Source organism: Natator depressus, chromosome 17 (genome assembly GCF_965152275.1).
Source record: "Natator depressus isolate rNatDep1 chromosome 17, rNatDep2.hap1, whole genome shotgun sequence".
In the NCBI taxonomy this organism is placed as follows: Eukaryota; Metazoa; Chordata; order Testudines; family Cheloniidae; genus Natator; species Natator depressus.
Window position 1 is genome coordinate 13121622 of NC_134250.1, and position 21976 is coordinate 13143597.

At 41.6% G+C, this 21976-nt stretch overlaps 3 protein-coding genes across 3 annotated transcripts in view; 2 read left to right on the top strand and 1 right to left on the bottom strand.

The window, feature by feature from the left end:
- LOC142000464 (merlin-like) overlaps nt 1-5730 on the top strand; it is a 30395-nt gene extending 24665 nt beyond the window's left edge. The window contains exons 17-19 of the mRNA XM_074974759.1: nt 1305-1455; nt 2188-2397; nt 3611-5730. Coding sequence (XP_074830860.1) covers nt 1305-1455; nt 2188-2397; nt 3611-3646 — 397 coding nt within the window. The 3' untranslated portion in view covers nt 3647-5730. The remainder of the gene's footprint in view (nt 1-1304; nt 1456-2187; nt 2398-3610) is intronic.
- On the bottom strand, nt 4841-12861 carry SBDS (SBDS ribosome maturation factor). The gene is made up of 5 exons (XM_074974760.1): nt 12634-12861; nt 10221-10350; nt 8862-9062; nt 8064-8228; nt 4841-7273 (listed from the first exon to the last, which is right to left on the bottom strand). The coding sequence occupies exons 1-5, from the start codon at nt 12759-12761 to the stop codon at nt 7145-7147; spliced, it is 753 nt and encodes a 250-aa protein (XP_074830861.1). The 5' UTR covers nt 12762-12861; the 3' UTR covers nt 4841-7144.
- Nucleotides 12862-13332: 471 nt separating this feature from the next.
- Nucleotides 13333-21976, top strand: part of TYW1B (tRNA-yW synthesizing protein 1 homolog B) — a 130271-nt gene continuing 121627 nt past the window's right edge. Inside the window, exons 1-7 of the mRNA XM_074974757.1 lie at nt 13333-13647; nt 13972-14269; nt 16946-17088; nt 17909-18049; nt 18557-18658; nt 19382-19576; nt 21114-21395. Coding sequence (XP_074830858.1) covers nt 14236-14269; nt 16946-17088; nt 17909-18049; nt 18557-18658; nt 19382-19576; nt 21114-21395 — 897 coding nt within the window. The 5' untranslated portion in view covers nt 13333-13647; nt 13972-14235. The remainder of the gene's footprint in view (nt 13648-13971; nt 14270-16945; nt 17089-17908; nt 18050-18556; nt 18659-19381; nt 19577-21113; nt 21396-21976) is intronic.

Below are 21976 nucleotides of genomic sequence, written 5' to 3' on the forward strand. Positions count from 1 at the left end.
CTGACTGGTGCATTGAGAGGGCTTTCCTTTCCTTTGCCCCATTGTAGACTGTATCCTGGACTAGGGGAACCTTTGTTCTGTTGTGGTCTTTCCTACATTCCTGTGAAAAGTGGCTTTAAAATCTATCAAAAGACTATTCAAAATATTCCTAGATATTACACTTGCTTGCCAACACAGACCTTGGAGAGTACCAAGTTGGTTCTGAGGCTACCTTGAATGTTAAAAATGGTTTATAAGCTGCATTCTGGGCAAATGGACATAAAGTGGCAAGACTCATGCTTTTAATTTTTTTCACTCTGCATGCACTATAATGTATGTTATACTTTCATAGAGTTTATCATCAGAAGAGACCATTAGTCATCTAGCCTGATTCCTGTATATCACTTGGCTCCATATGGGAGTATCTGGGCTGTAACTTCAGCAGTATCTGTATTTGACTGATTGAAATGCATTAATGTTCTGATAGTAAATTAGCTGACAACGCAAGGAGCTACTACACGTATTAATTGCATTACCGTCGTACCTAGGAGCCCCAGCCATGGACCATGATTCCATTGTGCTAGGCAATGTCCAATCACAGAACAAAAAGATGGTCCCTGCCCCCAAAGAGCTTATCATCTAAGTAGACGACAAGAGACCACAGATGTCCTATCTATACCTATTGCGGGACCCTCTATGATTCTGCAGATTCCCATACAAAGCTGGTTCTCCGACTGTTTAATAACACCTAACAGGAGATTCTGTGTGTGACTGCTGGATTTATAGTTGAGGGGGAGCAGGTATTGCTGTGATCAGCTGGAAGTAAATGGGAAACCTGTGGATATACATGAAGCCCATAGCCTGAGCTTACATTTTTAACCATTCCACTTTGTTTTGACTTCTCCCTGTTTAAAGAAAACCTCCCTCAGCAAGCAGGGCTAAATGTTGCAGGTGCTGTTAGCAATTCAGAATGAATGTAATGACAACCAAAGAAAAGTCAGGGTCACTGAAAGCCTTTCCCTGTAATGAGACAATTGGAGAACATAGGTTCAGGCCATGTGGAGCAAATATCAGAATAAATAAAATACAAATTGGATGAAGTTATTGACTGTCAACTGAATAACTTAGTGTCAAATTAATCTCTGATGTAAGATTAGTGGATTTACACTGGGGATGGTTTTTGTCCCAGAAGCTTAGAATGAACATTTCTTACAAATTGCCCTTACAAAATAGATGAATGTAAAAACTACAAAACCCTCCGTTAGAGCTACCACTGGCTAATTAGATTCATTTTTTGGCTTCTTCTCTCCCTGTGTGGGCTGCAGGTTAGATTACTTGGAAAAGAGCAAAAAATTTGAAGATCGATTGAAAGAGCTGAAGTCAGAAATCCATGCGCTGAAACTAGAGGAAAAACAAACTGGGCTCTACTCTCACTGGAATGAAGTTCTTGGATCCTTGGATCGTTCAATAGGAAATGTATGTAACCATACATATAGGTTTTATAATAAGAATAACAGATAACCTTACTTATGCAATAGAAGTTAATAAATATAGAAGGTTCGGTTGACACAATAAACGAAGGAACACTGGAATCCCTAAAATGTTTCTAAAAGCATATGCTAAACGTATGCTTCGTATTTTGGTACGAGAAACACCATTCACTATCTCTATTGATAATATGTGAAAAGAGGGTCTGGAGACATTGAAAGTGGCATTTTCTGTTGGAAGCTTTTTATGGGAGGAATCCCCTCAAATATATAACAGTCAAAAGACTGTGAGCTCCCAGGCAGAGTCCCATAAAGGCTGAAGGCTTTTGCGCAAAATAAGCTCTTGCAAGCTCATTACAACTATGCTACATTTAACTGTTATCAGTCTCTTTCTACTCCATGCTTTTTGTGGCTATTTATTCTTCAGGTGTGATGATATTTTTGTGTGTGTGAAAGTCAGCTTTTTATGCCAGATTCTAGTGATTCAGCAAACAAACTTTCAAGCCCCTTTCTGGACTAGTGCAACAGTAACAGGGCCCCAGCCCTTCCAGATTTCTTCAAACCTAGAAATTTACCTTAGACTAAAATGTGAGAGATGAAAAAAGGGAGGCTTGGGTGAGAGAAGGCTCCTATAATTTCCGGTCCTTGTATTTGATATGCTTTTGGCTTAATGTGAGCTGATGTAGTGAGAACACTGTTTCACATATTCTGTTCTTTAAAGGCTCCCTCATGGATGAAAACCTTTGGAGCTGGAGACTTGTTGGATATGAATCTTCGAAAGCCCTTCCCAGCTTATCCATTAAATGCCACAAGCAGCTGGCCATGTACCAACAAGAATCAACATACAGTGCCTGTGGAAAAGTCAACTTTTCAAACAAATACCTTGGTTGCCAGCAATGTGGGGACAGGAACTAGAAAACAGATTATAAAGGTAATGGGATTTATATGTATTTTCCCAAAATGTGAATGAATTTCTTGCTTGTGAAAGTAAGGAATTAATAGCTTGGGCAAGCTTCTTCCACCCAGCTCTGCCAGTGCCCCTCAATCCCAAACTGTGGAGGACTGCTAGTTACTCTAGTCCTTCAGTTTCATGCCATTTAAGGCAGCTTATAACATGGGCATCATGGGGGCTAAGATGAGACCAACTGACTCCACTCCACCTGTGGTCAAAGCTGGAATACAAATGGAAGATAAATCCCATTAGACAACAAGAGGATTTGTATTCAATAGCTGCGTTTTCTTTATAGTTTGACCAAGCTTGAAAGTAAAGTGTCCTCAGTGCTGGCATCAGCAGTTTAAAACATAAACATGACTCCCTTCTGCACTAGTATTTTATGGCTGTGAAAACCTAACTTCCAGCATTAAGGGGTAAGTAATAAGATACTAGTAACAGAAATTGACCAAACCACCTACAATTCAGCTCTTACATGGCAACGGTCATAGAACACTGCCTCTCTATCAGCTGTTTCACACAAGTGCTGTGTGGGTCCATGAGGGAGACCTTGTGTCCTTGTATGCGTGGCTCCTTCCAGGTAGGTGAGTGAGTAAATACATTTGGGGATATAAAAGCTCAGTCTGTACATGAGACTGTTTTAAGGGCAGGTAACTGTTATTTAAGTTACCAGCAAGTAACTTTATTTATGCACTACTAATTGTGCTGGTTGCCAGAGAACTAACTGGAGGATTAAAGGAAAGTTGATGTATGTGAATGAGGTTAGGGCAAGAGTTTCTATTCTATTATCAATAAACTTGAGCTGTGCCCGTGACCTCCTTCATATATTTATTCTAAAGATTTTTCAGAATCACTAGAGACTGTCACATGACCTTAACTTGCAGACTGTGGGCACAGAATTATAAGATACACAGTCCAATGTGGTTGGACAGAAGCAGCATCTTCCTAATGCAAATAATACAGGTAATTGTTTTAAGAAAAATAAAATCCAAACTGCAAAGTGATGTCTTTCAGTTGGAAAACTTCCATGGGGCTGGCAGGAAAATAAGTCAAGCCATTTTGATGTGACTTCTTAAAGGCCAGAGTTGATATCAAAGCCAGGATTAGAGCTAAGGAATTCCTGGGTCCCACTCATATGCTTAAACAGAACGTTAGGGTGGGTGGAAATAACTTCTCTTTGATTTGCATGTAGGTTCAGCAGCATGACTCGGACGTGATCTACATTTGAAGTGTCTCAGCAATTCAGTAATGCTTTCATCAAGAGGTGAAAAGGTAGAATTTCAGAGTAATCCATTTGCCTGCCACAAAAGTTACTTACACAAAACCACTATATACATTTAGCTACTCAATGATGTCAGCATCAAAACACATCCTGTCATGAGTGTGGTGCTGCTCAGTTTCCAGACAGGCAGCCTATGACTGTAGCACTGAAAAACAAGCATCTTTCATACAATAGCAAACATGAAATAATATAGGAGCCAAGTTACATCATGTGTGCTTTGTGAGAACACTTTAGGAGAAAAGGCATTTTAAATTTAAAGTGCATTTTAAACTACAGAGCACCACTGAAATACAGGACCCTTTAAAGCAAAGATTAGCAAACAGTCAGTGGAACACACTAGGAGGAAGTGATGTTTTGGAAAATTCCTGCTTTTATAAAAAAAAGTACATAGAGCATACAGGACTTTGTGTTTAAGTCTTTGCAGCTGGTGTGACACTTCTGAAGCCTGTTTCAGCATATTTGTTAATCCACAGAACATTTTTTCACTTATCCCTAACATAAGACTGTCTGCATAGTTGACTTGTATTTCTATTAGGGAAAGTTTAGCTCTTAATTCAGGATTGGACAGGCTTTTTTGTGGGCCTTAGTACATCTATTATTTTGATGTCTTATGGAGAGATGTGAACGAATCCTTAATTTGGAAGTGCAAGGCTTCTGTTTCTATATGATTCTTGTGATGTGGAATACCTTCACTACTGACACCTGTAGAAGACTCTGTATAACATACTGTCTCAGAAATTTAAGTACTAGAGACAAGACACCTAATGGTGTCTGCTAAAGAGGGACTTATCTCTGATGAAGACTAAACATGGTATCCAGCATCTACTTTATCAGTAGAACCAATTTGTACTTGAGGATGTTGTGCATTAAATGTGTATTTAACTGAGATCTTCATACAGACTTCTATGGCAGACAATACAAAGTTGTAGCTAAAGTCGGTTGAACATGTAGGACTGAGTAAAAACAGATAATGTTCATAAACATCTAGTCCTATAAGTTAAATCTAAAGTACATTGAATAAAGTTTCAATTTCTTCTAGCTGTCAGCTTTAAGGGTGTATGTATATATTGCTTGGATTTACCTTTAAAGGCAAAGCATGAAATACTGGAAGTTTTTCAGCTCTGAGCACAGCCAAGTAGGTGTACTGTGTGCTCCTTTACTAGTCTTTGTCTCTACTTCCTCACTTAGCTTGCTTATTCTCTAAACAGTAAGATGACAGAATTATAAGCCTCTAGATGTATCTTTGAAATGTGAATTGTATCCATATTCAGGAAAACATTGTGCAAGGAAGTACAGGTGTTGAAGCAGAACTGAAAACCACCACATGTGATAGTCAACTTTAATAAGGTTTGTTTTAATACTTGTCAGCCATTCTTCTTGACCCATAAATACTAAACAAACCAACTGTACATAAATTACAAAAAGATAAAAAAAGAACTCCCTCTACAGAAAAAAACCTGAAAAAACTCACCCATATCCTAGAGAAGGCTTTACAGGCTGATAAACTTCCCCCACTCTCAGCCAGTGTGTGAACTAGATTCTACTAAATTATTACAACTCATCTCATTCTCCTGCTAGCTCTTAAGTTTGCTCTTCAGAAGCTAAGCTTTATCACTAAAGAAAAACCAGCTCCAATTATGGATGCAGTAATGGCTGAAGCTGCAGGCAACCCAAAACATTAGATGTAACCAATGAATTGCCTATTGATCTCAATGGGATATTAGTACTGATGAGTATCTTTAGTGCTCAAATATTAGCACAATCAATGTCTTAACATAGTTTAGGTATAGCCACTTAATCTAGTGTGTGTCCATATAAGGAGACATAGCAGCAAAATCACACAGGTAATTTCAATTTTCAAAATGCTTAATGATTAAGGAGCCCATATCCCATTGACTATCAGTGGGACTTAAACTCCAATGCAACTTAAGTACTTCTAAATTTATTATTGGCCTCCCCTGTAATCTGAACTGTGAACAAGCTCAGGCTGCAAGACTAAAGGGAAGGTAAATGCCCGAGAGGGGGACAGAGGGGCTTTGCTAGGTACTTGTGTGTTAGTAGTATGTTTGTTGTAGTTATAAACTAAGAACATCTAAGTCTTTGCAGAAACTGTATGCATCAAATCAGAGGACAGGTGACAACTTCATCACAAAATACATATGCAGCTTACCTCTAGGAGTCAGCAAGTGACCAGTGTACTTGCTCATCCCCTAAAACTAGGAAACAGAAATTGTACCAAACAACTAATCCATGTTTTGCTGCATTGTACTACTGTCAGAAGTTGTTTAATTACAGGGGCACTATTTAAACTCCATGTTTATCCTTGAACTATCTATGGATGGGTAGGCAAGTTAGTATCATTTATTCTCTTTCCCCTCTATTTTGTATGCTCTCTCAGGAAGTATGAATACATCCCTTGGAGCTGCTTAACTGTATTATTCATATACTATCTAGCTTGAAAAAACTGTACTGTAATTTTAGCAAGAAAATAGTTTAGAGTGCTATATCTTCTGCAGCAGGTTGGTTGATAGAAAGTGTGTGGACATCAGCAAGACATACGAAGGGTCTAAAATGAAGATATTAGAGAAGTTTAAAGCATTTTCGCTTTTATCTTGGATGAGAAGAGGAACATCCAACTTCTAGCAGGGGAAATCTCAATGAGCAGATACCTTTGTCTATTCTAGATCAGGTTTATTTTAATAGTGAGTTTTTGCAGACTGCGGAAGCACAGCTTCAGCCTCACAGAAGCATAGAAGACTACTACACTTGTGCCAGATCCTATAAAATATTAAGTATATTATAATTCATTTATAGTTGAAAGAATGAATTAGGGGAACACTTTTTTCCCCAAGTTAGAATGTATATTTTGCATGTGTCCCATGAATAAAATATAGAAGAATGGTCTGCTATTTGAAAATAGCTAAAGTTCTCTAGCAGTAGCATGTGGCAGTCTAGGTCACACCTACTTATGTTGCCATTAAACAAGGTTAATATTATACACACTAACTCTGTGCACTGGTTTAAGTGACACTTCATTTAATTCACTTGCCTGTGCATGTTTCTCCTCATACACAATAAGCCTCTCTGGGATATATGCAGTCTTCCACCCACCACTAAAAGGGAAAAGGACTTGGCACACTAGATAGCGCCAATGACTACTGATAATCAATACCCACTCCAAAACAAAAGCTAGTATAGCCTTTCACTGTTAAATCCTACAGCTTTATCCTTAGTGCAAATCGAACACTCAAAAACACCTCTTTATAAAAAGGCACTTGTTACCCAGACAGATGCAAGGAAACGTGGCATAGAAAAATCTCAAGTAGAACTAGTGACAGCAGTTATTTGGCAGCAATAAGTTGGAAAAATAAAAGTAACAGAATGAGGTGGCTTAAATCTACCTCTTAATAGTGTTTACCACAAAAGTGAGGTTGATGAAGGGTTTTATTCAAACTTTTCATCTCCTTCTTCCACATCTTTCAAACTGAGTACTTCAAGAGAGCCTTTCCCTTTAGTCTCACACCGGATCAGTTCATCTATCTCCCTGAAGCAGCCTGGGTCAATGAGGCATACCTGAAACATTTTACATACCAATCAGTGAAGATTTTAGCCTACACTGTTTCCTTTTCTCCAATGGCATTTTAATATGCAGAGATGACTGACCCAATAGGCCTGAAGAAAGCTTTTCCACATTCCTAAAAGCCTATATTTAATCAATCCACATGGATCCATCTTTTCTTTAAGGGAGTTTTGCAACTCCACCTGCCAAGGCTTGACTTGCTGATAATGCAGCAGTGAAATTGCAGAAGCAGCCCAGTCTGTTGTAAGTATCCCAAAGTATTATTAATTACACATCTTGTTCTATTATTTTGGTGGAATACCTTTTAAATAAATTACAGTACTGTCAGAACTGAATTGCAGTAAGATACAGTGCAAAACACATGCACCATAAGATAATGAAAATTTAACATCCTAACATATAGGGGACTGGCAAAAAGAGGATGTTAAACATAGCACTTGCTAAAAGTTGCTGCACTGTACTTTTCAAAGTTTGAGCAGTAATTCTACAACAAATATGGGTACAGGAAGATAACAGAGTCATGCCTGCTGGTTAAGAACTCTCATTCCTCAAGCAAGTGTTCTGACAGTCCTGAGCCTTGCAAGGCTTGAAAGCAGTCACTAAGACCATGAAGAATTAAAATACCAAAACAAAACCCAAAACACTTAAATTATGCATCTCTGATTAATTCAGATTTCAGCACTTTAGTTCAATTTCAGCTAACCCAAACACAGGTTTTACATGTAGCTTTCAAAAGACAGCAACTAAACGTAGACAAATTAACTATGGAAACTAGATTCTTACAATTTCTAACTGCTCATCGAAGTCTTCACTCTCTATAACTTTGATCAGTGGTCTGAGCTTCTCTTTTAGCTTCTTGCCCTCTTTTGCTGGGAGAATAAACCGCAGTCTCATGTGAGCCCGCTCAATCTGCATAGTCTCCTTTAACTGTCTGATCACTTCCAAAGCCTGCAAAAGACATTAGCTACAAATGAAATTCACTTATACTCATTTGTTATTTACATAGCACCACATCCCACACTCAGACTGAGCATTATTTACAACAGCTTATAGATGCTCCAGAAACATTCCTTGGTACCATCCCCTGGAATACATTTGGTATATTATAATCAGAACTGATTAACATAAAAAGGCAGATCTTCTCAATAAAGTATTGCTGGCATTGGACTTAAGGTGTCAGAAAAGCTGGAAATGTTAAACAAGGTGGTTATATTGAAACTATAAAAGCCAGGACATTCAAAATTAAGGATAAACATACTGTCCCACTGAACAAGAGGTAAGACGACAGCATGAGCGTTGAGTATTCTTGCTTTTGTTTTACACCCAATGTTGCTGCTGTTTAATAATCTGTAGTTCGTTTCCCTTTCCCCGTTTCATGGGCAGATACAAACCAAATTACAAAGTTTCAGAACATATGTGTTTCTTTCTGACATTCAGCTCCTGTGCCACCTCTGTGTCAAACAATGCTTACTTACCATCCTTAGATTTAGCCTCAAGTGACTCCTGTGGATGTTAATAATTAGACTGCATACAAAAAAGTTATTTTAAGTTTAAACAGAATTTTTGGCGAGTGATACTGACCTGCTGTTTGGTACTCTTGTTTGGTTTAACAGAATAGTGGATATCCTTCATGGCTCTTTCTATAAGGATTACTGTGTATGGCCTCTTTGTTTCAGGATTCACACATTTCTCAGCGACAATAGTTGCAATATCTCTAAACATCTGCTCCAATTGTGTGTGTCGCTCTTTGTCAGACACCTGCAACTCCCCTTTTGTTAAAATCTAGACGCGATTAATCAAGAATTAAAAATTCTATTAAATAGTTATAATACATATTTGACTGAGGAATAGAAGTCCTAGCTCTGGGAAAGTTACTGATTTGTTTTCAAAGTAACAGTTACACACACACACACAGCTAAGACATATATCGTATGTATATTATATATAAAAAAATAGTGTATATATATTTAATTTGACTAGGTTGTTCTGCAGCATGTCAAGTATAACCCTAGAATTTTTTCATAAATACAAAAAACCCTAACGCAAAAGTGTAATGCTTGTCTCATCAGACTATAAAAAAGAAACTAGTGTTTTTAAGATAAGGGTCAAATCCTACAAGTTAAGTTAACAGTTTATATACGCGTACCAACAAGGGAACCAAAATAAAAAATCATAACAGGTTTATCTTGAACACAAACTATTTCAAAATAAACAGCATTACTGAATATCTTGTTTGATTAAAAATGCAGATTAACTATTCACCCCCACTCATTCCTTTTACATTATAAATATACCAATATAACTAAACTCCTTTGGATCAAAACGTGTGTGAAACAAAACTATTACGTCCCTCCCTCCATCCCTATCTTCCAGTAGAAATTGGTCTAAAGTTCTTTGGGATGGGGACTTTGCTTCTGACATGTATGTAAAGGACAATGCATCCTAATGATGCTATATAAAAAGTGCAAGGGTCAGAACTCAGTTTTATAAATCTCACTGGAAAGATCAGGTATCAAGAAGAATGCCCCTTCTCTCCCCACCAGGAAGCTGGTTCAGTAGCGACTGGAAGAGAAACGTATCCTTGACTGAATCAGCAACACACTTGTCTATAGCAACTGGGCATTGCATGGACATCCCCTATCAGTCTACTGATCTGATAGGACCCTGCTTTGCTCACAAGACAAGCACAAAGTGGTGCTGAAGACCACAGATTTAAAGCACTTTATTTCCAAAGAGAAGGGAAAGAATGTGTTTACCCAAACCTGATCAATAATACAAAAAACCCACCACCACGTAATATACTAGAATTCATTAATCTCTAACAGCATCAATTGACAGATGGAGATTCAGTTAGCTAAATTTTAATGGAGGATGGCTAGAATCTTCTGTGATTCACAATAAGGTGTGTTAACTCTATGCTTTCATGTATGGAGGACCTACCATCTTGCAGATTTCTGTTTGGTCATCAGTTCCAAAAGCTTTGAGGAGATCTTCCTTCTTTGCAACTTGACCTTTAGAGACGTTTACAAATACCGTGTTGGTCTGTAGAACTTCATCAATGTCTTTTTCACTGGTAAATAACAATTGTATTCACAATCAGAAAACATGCAAGCATAGTACTAACTAGCAGGGAGTAGTCTTGTGATTGCTACTCTGTGTCTGAGGCTAGGGTACCAATTAGTGGAAGCTGGGAACTTGAGTGTGGGCAGCTGTTGGACTTTCTCACCAAGAGGAATGTTGTTCGGGGCCCTCGGTAAACCTAATTGTATCTAACACAACATGGAGATTCCTTTTGTAGCTTTATGGACTGGTTAATTCATTACTAACTTCTTAAGAGGACACCAGCAAGTGACTTAAAGGAGAAGCAAATTTCCTTTCTAGATTACTATTACCACATTGGTTGTTAAAAAGGAAGAATTTTAACATCCAATTTATTTCTCCTCTAGTTTATACTGCTTGTTTACTTTCATCACTTCTTGCAAGTGGGACCATGAAAATCAGTTAAGTCGGTCTCACTTTGGTTCTCAATCCTGAAACATTTGTATTGCATGCACTGCAGAATGTTTGTTTACAGAGAACTATTTTCACTGGAATTTTAAAAAATGTCAACATTGATTTTAAGAGTTGGTTTTCACAAAAAAAATTTAGATGCTGGGGTTAAGCAATGGCTAGTTAAGTCGGTGCAGTCAGTAATGTTCCTTTAGGACTCCAAATATGACATATAAAATATTATTTTTGTGGGACTAGTCTTTGATTTTTTTTGAAGTTAAACCCTTAGCTATTCAGAGAAGCTAAAGAAAAAACATGGTTGAGACAATGAAATAGAAAAGACTCTCAATAAGCTCTCAAACATTATGCTGATAGTGATAATATAAATCCCAGAGAAAAAGACATTCAAAATAAGAGTTTTGGATTGATAGTGACTGCAGGGACAGGTCTTTATTCTCAAAACTCTGTTGCCTCTTCAACATTAGTGGTGCAGAAACATAAAACAAGCACTGCCAACTGCAAGCCTCAGTACAAACACTGCAACACACAAAACAGATCAATATTTTCCAAATAAGAGCAGTCAAAACTGGCAGTGGCAACAGAGTGTATTTCTAAATCCTGAAGTAAAACAACATTCACAAGAAGAAGAGAAGGAGCAACAGGTTCAAAGGAGGGACACTTCCTCATGTAGAAGATAGGAGGACACTTAGAAAAGTTAAGGCAAATAAACTAAAGGTGTGAAGATACCGTCAAAGGGCAAGCAAAGATTCAGGGAAGATCCAGGAGACTATGCTGGCATAACCCCATAGCATACATGCAGCCTACGCCAACAGAAGGGGTTTTTTCCAATCAATGAAGGAACACCACCTCCCCTGGTGACAATAGCTAGGTTGATAGAAGCATTCTTCCCTTGACAAAACTGCAGCACTCAAGGGTGTGTTTTTTCACACCCCTGACTGATGTAGCTACCTCAGCCTAACTTTTAAGGCTATGGCTACACTTGAGAGTGCCGCTATAAACTCTCTAGTGTAGCCGCTCGAAGCGACCAGGAGAGACCTGTCCCATGGATTTAATTAATCCACCTACAACAAGCAGTGGCAGCTAGGTCAGTGGAAAAAGCTCTCTCACCGACAGTGCTGTCCACACCAGTGCTTAGCTCCATGCAACTTATGTCACTCAGAGGCTGACTTATACAGACATAAGTGGTAATGTAGACACAGCCTGAGTGTAGGCCACGCTTAGTTACAGGAAACTAAGGCCGTGTTTACTCCTGAATGAGAGCATCTACATGCTTTAACTTATGAGCATGGACTCTTCAAATTCCAGAGAGCCCCCATGTAGACAGAGTTGGTGTTTTCAGACCCCCCTCAGTAACTCAGGGCAGAGCCGACTCCTAGCTTCCCTGCATGCTGCGAACCCCTCCCCCAATGCCTGGGTGGGAATCGCTCCTGGAGTAGGATGAGGGAAGGTTACCCCCGCTCTATAAGCGCTGGCACCAGCTGGAGCAGTAGGGTACTGGTGAGTCAGCCCAGCCGGGGGAAGGGCCTGACCTGTCCATTTCACTAGGAGCTGGATGTTGGCAGGCACCTCTTCCCAGCACCGCCTGGGGCATCCACCCCCCTCCGCCCCAGACCTCCGAGTCTCCTCCCCCCCCAGAAACCCCCCAGCGAGGGGGGGGGTCCCACCTCAAACGTCTCCCCGGCCCCTCACCCGCCTCCCAGCCCCGCACCCACACCGGACTCCCACCCTCCCCAACAGCCCTGCACCTGCCTCAGACCTCCCCGCCCCCAGATCTCCCTCCTCCCCACAACCCTGCAGCCCCCGCCCCAGCCCGAGCCCGGCCCCGACCCCGGCCCGTACTCACGCCCCGCTCCGCCAGCCCATGACTTTGTTGCGGTAGCAGGCGATCTCGAAGCGCTTCCCGGCGCGCCGGGTCCGCACCACGGCCACGTTAGTGAGGCGGATCTGGTTGGTGGGGGTGAAGATGGACATGGCGGCGCAGGGGGCCCGTCAGGCGGTGGAGACGGGAGTGGAAACCTGTCAACAAGCGGCGCTGCGCCACGGCTATTAACCACCGCCCCCGCTTGTGACGTCGGCGCAGCTCTGGAGACAGGCGGCTCGAGGGGCCGCCGAAAGGCGTCCGGGGCGGGAAACGCAGCCCGCGAATGAAGGGTTCCGGGGCAGCGGCCGCACAGGGAGAAGAGCGCGCGGTTTGGGGGTGTGTGCGCGCGCGTGAGACTTCTCCTCGCGCGTGGGGTCAGTTCCCCCCTCCCGGGGCCCAGTCTTCCCGGGGGCGGGAGGGCGCCAGGCCACGGCTCCCGGGCGCGGGGCTCTCACAGCGCCGCGGCACGCTGTGGTGGTGGTGGGGGGTCTGACCGTGCCTGCCCCGGCGCCCGGGAGAGGGGCGGTTTGAAAGCAGTGCCCCGAGCCGGCCCCGCCGTGCACGGTTCCCCTGAGGCGCACCCGTGCCTGCCCCCAGCCCCCCGGACCTAGGGGGCAGGACACGGCCTGGTCAGGGAGTGTCATCCCGCCATGGGCCCTCCGTGACAGCGGGCCACCCCCTGAGCCACACACCAGACCCCAGCGGACCACACCGCCGTGATGGTGCATTAATATGAGCGCATCGCACCGCGGTTATGGCCGCAGCACCGTCAACGGGCAGGGTGCTGCGGAGGCGGCAGAGAGACCGGCCCCGCCGGAGGAGCTCACACCCAGTCAGCCCGCGCGCCCATCACCGTGTCGTCTTGGCCGCCTGCCTCCCTTCTCTGGGGCATGGATGCCAGTGGCTCCTGGGTGGGGTTCCTCGACAGCAGTGAAAAGCTCCAGAGGGCCGGCTGGCGTGGGGGACGGTGTTCCCGTGATTGTGTCGGAGACGGGGGTGAGAGTGGCCTGGCTCTGTGTGTTTTTTTGTAGCACGGCGTGTTTCCCGGGCGGGCTGCGTTTCTGCCTGTCGCTCTGTGCTTCACTGCGTTTCTGTGACTGTTCGTGGCATTCGGTTTCTATGCGACCGCGTGTGTGGGGTGCGTGTAGGATCGGCTGCTCCCCCCCGCCGCGATTGTCTTTATTGTATTGTTTTAGTGTCCCATTTCTTTAGCCCGGTGAAGTGGCACTGCCAGTCTGATGGTTTTGCGTATGAGAGATTGTTTTTCTATGACTGTAAATGTTTAGAGTGTTTGTGATCGCCTGTGTTTTTGTTTTTTAGGCATCAGGAAGAAAACACTGCCACGCCAGCCCTGAGCTCTGTGTAGCTTTCTTTTCATCAGTAGCAATCTGTGAAGTGAAGTGGGGAGGAAGGAGAAAAAAACCTCCCAGCATCCCTCTGCAAACAGCATGGCTGCCCCCAGCAGCTCCTGGGGATTTCTGTGTCTCAGTTAAGTTTGTTACCTAAGACGTAGAAGAGTAGCTGCAAATTGCCACATCACGCTCTGGAATACTGAATTTTTGGCTGGTGTTTCAGGTCTTAACTATGCCGGCTGCTTGTGCTGATGCTCATGCCATGGGTAAGTACTATTGTGTGGAGAGACCTGGTGAGATCGTTGTTACTAGTGCCCTGACAGAGGACATATCTCCTATTAAACTGAAATGATACTGATTTAGCCATCACACATCAGGAATAGCCTGTTATCCTGCTGCTCCCAGCAAGTTGGGAACGGGCTCACTCACTTGCCGCTTTTAGTTCTGAGTGCGTCATACACTCAGTTGCTTATTCTTTTAAAAAGGGGTCAAATTAACACCGAGCCTGGAAGGGGTGACCCCTGTGACCAATATCTTAAAACCTTGGGGCTGCTGGGACCACCTGAGTGCAGGCTGGCTTTACAGATAGAAATGAGATTGGAACATGTCTCTGATGGAAACACCCAAAGCGAAATCTGTTAGTATCAGAGAAATGTAGGAAACAATAATATGAAGGTAACCCTGAATTACTGCTGCACCCTTCTCCGGTGGTGCCCCTGGGGGAAGCACCTCTGAGCCAGCTAATAGCCTTGGCTTTTGGGTGTTAATTTCCAGCCAGGGTTCAAGGGTGTTAATTACAGGCAGCTGAGTGTATCTAAACTCCACAAAGGGAAGGTATGTGTGACTGGGAGCAGTGAGGAATGGGAGGGGCTATCTTTGGGGTTATGAGTTTGCTGCATGGGAGGAGGGTAATTAGAGATTTTGGCCAGATTGCTTTTAGGTGGGATTGAATTAGAAACTGTTGCAATAAAACCTTGACCCAGAGGATTATTTGGATTCAAAGCTGAGCGTCTAATAAACCTTTTTGTTTGAAGAGTTATCCTCTCTGGCCTTGCTTCAGTGGGTAAGCGACATTATCCCCATTTTACAAAGAGTGGGAATGAGAGCATAGAGGTTGAGAAGGAGACTTGTTACAGATGAAATACCAAGCCACTGGTAGAGCAGGGAATAGCACCCAGGTCTCCAGACTTCTAGGAAAACTTACGTTTTTTTAAATATCCCTTTTACCAAAAAGGCATTTTTGTTCCAAGGAAGGCTAGGCTAAGCTTTTATTTGCCTGGTGCTCTTGGTTTGGTTGTGGACCTTGGAAACTAGTTTATTAACTGAGCTGATTCTAAAGGGCTTGTTTAGATTAGGGCAATTTGCAATTGTGTGATTACATCTGTGTAGTCACACTGGTGCAAATTTCCATCTAGACAAGCTTTTTGGATTTTTGCTGCTTCAAGAATATTGGAAAACATCTGTTGCTCACAGTGATTTTCACAAACATTTTCTGGTCTCCAGCATTGTCTGTACTACAACTCTGGCCTCTGACAGGCAGCTGCTTGTAGGGTTGGCTCTGGTTACAGAGTGCTATCTCAGTGACTCCTCATTTCTTTCCTTTCAAGTAGCTCATTCTGATTGAAATGCTAGGCAAAGCTGGCCAGCTGTGGAATTGGGGCAATGAATTAACAAGTGAGCTGACAATCAGTGTGAGAAGTCTTATGACTATTCCCAATGGACGTTGCTGAGAAAACCAAATATTTTGCATTCAGTTTCCAAGAAACTTTCCTTTCCCTTACTTCACTCTTTTGTGGGATAGCAGACCTGATCTCAGACCCCAGTACCTATTAGAGTCATGATGTTGGGAGCCCAGTTAGGAGCATGAAAAGTAATAATGTGAATGCTCAATCCCTGCTCTTCAGAAAGAATTAATTTAATGAGTTAGTCTTATTTTGTTAGCTTATGATCTTTAAGCCTTTGAACATTTTGCACATAACCAGTAAAGACGGAGAATGGGGAAGTAGTACTGTTTACTACACTGTAACGTATATTGCTCTTAATACTATACTTTAAAAGCTAATCCTGTTTTTAAATAAAAATCTTGTGGTTATGCGCCTTGTATAATGCTGATAAAGTATGTTCAGTTTAATCAAAATATTAAGCATGTCTTGATACACAGTTTATTAAAACTTGTATAATTTGAGCAGTTTGTAATGATTCTAATCCTGCACTGAGCTCTTTGAAGTCAGCAGAGCTCTATATAGGTGCAAGGTTTTGCACTCATTGGATTTGTTGCAAGACTGAGGCCAATGAGATGAAGTTTGGCTTTTGCATTAAGACTGTATTAATTCTTAAGAGTCTATAATGGCACAAGTATCAGAAGGATAGCCGTGTTAGTCTGTATCCACAAAAACAACGGGGAGTCTGGGGGCACCTTAAAGACTAATAGATTTATTTTGGGCATAAGCTTTCGTGGGTAAAAACCCCACTTCTTCAGATTCATCTGCAGTGGTTTTTTAACCACGAAAGCTTATGCCCAAATAAATCTGTTAACCTTTAAGGTGCCACTGGACTCCTCGTTTTTTTTCATAATGGCATAGAACATGTTTAAGACTAAGCACACCAGAGCTATGCTGTTGAAACTTAGGATGTCATGTAACAGTCCAAGGCTTTGGCCTGCATATGAGAATGTAGTTATGCTCGGTCTATGCAGCAGTATTTTACTGGGTGAAAGGCCAGCTAGTCCCCTAATTCATTTATAATGGTTGTGTCCGTAGTCAAAAGCCATTTCAATTTCTGCCTGTCAGTGTGTGATCTGGAGACTGAGAATAGTTAAGGTCATGAGACTGGTAGGTGTTGTGTGTGCGTGTGTTGCTTTTTTAAAATGGTTGATGAAGGAAACTGCTGCTGCTTCTTTTGCTGAGTTGGAAGAGGGCAGTCATGATTTATTCTCATTTTAGATGCATCAGTGGATACATGGAGCTTCTTCTACACTCATCTGATGTCCTTATGGCTAAACAGGTTTTACATCTACTCTTGTGCAGCTTTTGGCATCGGTATTTGGATCTGCTTTCAGTTCATTACCACCAAAGCCAAAAAGCAGGTAAGTGAGACTTCACAATTCTAGCATTTATATTCTTTCAACTGGAAGTATCCCAGAGTGTTACAACAGTAATCCTTTGATTACTACTGAAATGTATCCCACTTTGATGTGGGAATGTGGCATTTCATTTCAGTGTAGTCCGCTCTAGGCCACGTGCAAGTTCTAACTTCTTAAAGTTTAAATGTGGTTTGGCATACTCGGAAATCATAGTACTTGAAGTGTGTTAGAAATATATCAAAAGTATACCTGCTGAATATTTTACTGCCTTGTGACCGACATGTGAACTGATCTCACATAATCACTTCTGTTTATTATGTGAAGAAGATTTGACATTCTGGACGGGGCCAGCATTTTTTCAAATGTAGAATCCTATCTCTGCCAGCTGCTTACACCTGATGTTTTAGAATCAAGTCCTGTTCCCATTGAAGTTAATGATAAATATTCCATGATTTTCACTAGGAGCAGGATTATGCCATTCAAGAGGGTAAAAACTCCCTAATAAAATATTCAGTTGTGTATGTGGGTGAAGTGTGTAGATATGTGGGATGGGAGGAAGGCATGTCTTCAGACACCTGCTGTGATCAAGTCACACTCTATAATCTGAGATAAGATTACAGAAACATGGCTTATTTAAATGAGAGGATGCTAGTTTGATTGTTTTTATGGGCCAGTTGTAACTCTAAAAATGATCACTGTTACATTTGCTAGCGCTCACCAGCCTAATGCTGAAGATCTAACCAGGTGGTTTGCATTTTATGTGAAAACTAGCTTAAGATGAGTTTGAAAGGGGTAAGATTGGGATACTACAATTGTTTTGTAGGATGAAAAATCCACCCAGAAGCTAACTCCATCTAAAGTAACAAAAGATGTGCTAATAAATGGATATACAATGCCAAAGACGAAGGAGGTTTATGTTGCTGGGGTGAAGGTTTTCTATGGCTCTCAGACTGGCACTGCTAAGGTAAAAGTAATTTTATTCTACATGGACAAAGTTAATTCAAAATGTTATTGAAGCGTAAATTTGGCTTTTGTTGTCCAATACAATGAAAAAAGTGAAGAGGAAATTAGATTTTAAATAATTATTCATCTTGAAAAATCTAAGGGTTATTATGTGAACCCTTTAAAATATACTCTATTAATCTGTTGGTGTCACTTTAAACTCCTCTTGTGTGGAGAGATTCTGCTTTATAATGTTTCTCTGACAAAGACAAAAACTGATTAAAGTTGTGTGATTTTTGTGTGTCTTTAGAAATACTCACTTTTTCCAAAACCAAATGCACTTCACTTTTAAAAAAGAAAATGTGTGTTTTATAGCTGTCTTTGTTCTATTTCTGTACATGATAGCCATATGAAATATCAGCTTCTTGTTAAAAGGTTTGTGAGTTTCTAACCCCCTCTCATGAATTTGTTTGGCTCTTCCTTCGGTTGGGTTATTGCAGATAAAGCCTTTCCATGTCTCTCTCTCCAGGGATTTGCAACAATTCTTGCTGAAGCTATTCTCTCCCTTAATTTGCCTGCAGAAATCATTAACATGAGAAACTATGATCCAGATGATTGTCTAGCCGAAGAGGTTAGTATTTTTCTTTCTTCCCCTTCCTAGACAGGTAAAGTATATAAATGCAACAATTCCCTGGGTCTGTTGAGAGGTCTTATCTCTTCTGCATCTCCCTGCAGACCTCTCCTAGTTCTCTGCAAATCCCATAAGACTTGTGTTGAAGAGTGCATCTTTGGGGTAAATGGGAACCTTCAATGCTGGGCTTCTTACAGCCTAAAACACCACCTTGAAGTAATTTAATATTGGCCCTTATTTGACATCAACTTGCTATTTCTTTTCTAAGAGGAGGTAGAATGATAGTCTGTCTAGAACACAGACCTATGATCCTGGGAGATCTGAGTTCTTTTCTTGGTTCTGCTGCAAGCTTTCTCAGTAAGATAGAGATATTTTTCAAGTCCTTGCCTCAGTGTCCTGTCTGGGAGTAGTAATAGTTCATCCCTACTTCACTGGGGTGTTGAGATTTATTTAATGTTCATAAAAGTTCCTTTAGATCTTTGAATGGAAATGCTGTATGGGGCAAAATGTTTATTAGTACAGTTTCCCAATTTATTGAATCCATGGTTTATACAAAGTGAATTTACCAGCTTCATGCCTGGGGTTTTCTGCCGTAGACTTCATACCTAGACTTCTAAAAAGACAATAACATTCTCTTCCTGACACTCTAATATTAAAGTTGTTTTAGAAAATGCACTGATCATCCCTTTAAAATATTCTTTTCCTCTGCTATGCTGTCTTCAGGCAATCAGCAAAAATATTTGTGTGTTTCTGGTTGCTACCTACACTGATGGACAGCCAACTGAAAATGCAGCATGGTTCTGCAAATGGTTAGAAGAGGCTGTGAATGACTTTAGGTTTGGCAAAACCTATCTGAAAGGCATGAGATATGCTGTGTTTGGCTTGGGAAATTCATTATATGTGGACCACTACAACACGGTGAGTTTCTCTGGATTTCTTTTTGTTTTCTGATCCTGAAGAATTGCTAAGCATCTTCGGTGTCTGCAGACATCAGTGAGATTGATAGTGTTCTTCACCGCTCAGGTTAGGCAGTTAGTGTTCTGGAGATCTCTTGCTTTTAAGAGGAAGTTGGAAAATTAGATGTTTAAAGGATGCAGTATTTAAGGCCAGATCCAACTCCCCTTCAAGTGCAGCACCCATTCAAAGCGAAGAGGAATGATTCCTATTGGTACTATGTTAACCTGTGGATTGTTTTCCCCAGGATGGCAATTCAGACACTTGTAAAACTATATAGTAACTCTGATCCCCAGCCTTTGTAATATTTACAGAATACATTTTGTAAATCTCTCATTGTGAAATGAATTTCCAGGCTTTTAAAACCAGTAATTAGTAGATAAAGCTGTTATATTTGTTTTGTCAGAGGCTGTTCTGTATGTTTTTTAAAGAGCAAAATAAACCACTGACTTATTGCCTCTTTCCCTTTTTTAAAGTACTCCTTTCTCTGCATTTCATTTACTATACTAGATCATGTAAATCTTGATATTCGCCAACTCTGTGATAGTCTGATGGTGTTTAACCTTATGAACTGACTGAGATTACCTAAATCAGAAAGAGAAAAAAGATGTAGTTTATCAGACTAATGTACTTGTATGGGGCTTGATGGCCTGATGGCAACACCTGGTATTCTACATACATAGGTTTAGTTATTACTAGCAAATGCTGTGAAATGAAAAACTATCCCCTAAAACACATCTATTATAGAATCCTAGAAATACAGGGCTGGAATGAACCTCAAGAAGTCATTGAATCCAGCGTCCTGTGCTGAAGCAGGACCAGGTAAACTTAGACCATCTCTGACAAGCGTTTGTCCAACCTGTTTTTAAAATCCTCTAGCGATGGAGATTCCACAACCTTCTTTGGAAACCTCTTCCAGAGCTTAACTATGCTTAGAGTTAGAAAGTTTTTCCTAATGTCTAACTTAAATCTTCCTTGCTGCAGATTAAGCCCATTACTACTTCTCCAACCTCAAGTGGACACGGAGAACACAGTCCTCTTTAGGACAGCCCTTAACAGATTTGAAGACTGTTATCGGGTCCCTTCTCAGCCTTCTTTGCTTAAGACTAAACATGCCCAGGTTTTTTTAAACCTTTCCTCACATGTCAGGTTTTCTAAACCTTCTATCATTTTTGTTGCTCTCCTCCGGACTCTCTCCAGTTTGTTCACATCTTTTCTACAGTTTAGCACCCTGAATTGGACAGACTCAGTGGTGATATCAATACTGTTTTACTGATGAAGAAACTATGAGGTATAGAGCTAAGGTTTAAGTTCATACTCTGCATCTAACAGAGCTGGTATTAGAGCGCAGAAATCCCTGGTTCCCAATCACTTAGTCAGCCTGCTATGGCCGTGCATCTAGCCACATCTTTCTAAATTCCTGTCCAATTTGTTTTCTGAATTACTGTCTCTGTGAGTTCCTGGGCCTTGTTAATGGGCTTTTTTCCGTCTCCTGTCCTAGGTTGGAAAAAACATTGATAAATGGCTGTGGATGCTCAGTGCTAGTCGTGTCATGACTCGTGCAGAGGGGGACTGTAATGTAGCCAAAAGCAAGCATGGCAGCATCGAGGCTGACTTCGACGCTTGGAAGGCCAGGTTCCTTGCTAGGCTCCAGGCACTTTGCAAAGGGGAGAAGAAGCCCTGTAGCGGGAACTGTAAGAAAGGCAAGTGCAAATCCAAAGGGAAGCAGAGCAAGGAGGGATCAGATCATGAACAAAGGGTGTCGGAGCAGGAGAACACTGAGGTAGGTCCAAAAATCACAGGGCATTACTTCTGTGACAAGTCTCTCTTAGCTGGGTTGGTTTAAGGAAATCTGTGGGCTCTCTTGGAGCGGTATTGGACTCCTCCCTTTGCTTCCCCAGCTCTAAGGGCTTGGATCCACTATGTGACCTTTTCCCTCACACCTGTCCCTTGCTTCTGTGCCTTGAGGAGGGTGCAAGCAGAGGGCCAGAAAAGAAGTAGAACTAAAGCTTGTGTGTGTGAAGGGGAGTTAGAGAGAATGGTACAGGGAAGTTTCCCTTTAAATGGGAGCAAGGATGTGCCAGAGCCAACATAAAGGGGAGCTATGTTGATTTCTCAGAGGGGTCTTACGTTATCTCCACCGCCGGGGTGAAGCTTCTTCTTTACTGTGCCATAGGAGCAGTTAACAGCGCCACTAGCATTTCAGTCTGTCGCTGGTCAGGTGGGCTGCTTTGATCCAGGGTCTCTCTTTTCAGCTGCAGATTGGCTGCATTGTCTGAGGCAGCTCTGTCTCTTCCTCTGAATACTTACATGTCTAACTGCTTGTCTCTCTCCCACAGTGTTTGTGTTAATAACAGGTTTTGA

Excerpts from the sequence above, each read along its gene's own strand:
- SBDS (XM_074974760.1), bottom strand. The coding sequence starts at position 12,761 with ATGTCCATCTTCACCCCCACCAACCAGATCCGCCTCACTAACGTGGCC. Across the intron at positions 9,063-10,220 it reads AAACAGAAATCTGCAAGATG|ATTTTAACAAAAGGGGAGTT; the intron begins GTAGGTCCTCCA and ends AATCGCGTCTAG. Across the intron at positions 7,274-8,063 it reads TCGATGAGCAGTTAGAAATT|GTATGCCTCATTGACCCAGG; the intron begins GTAAGAATCTAG and ends AAAATGTTTCAG.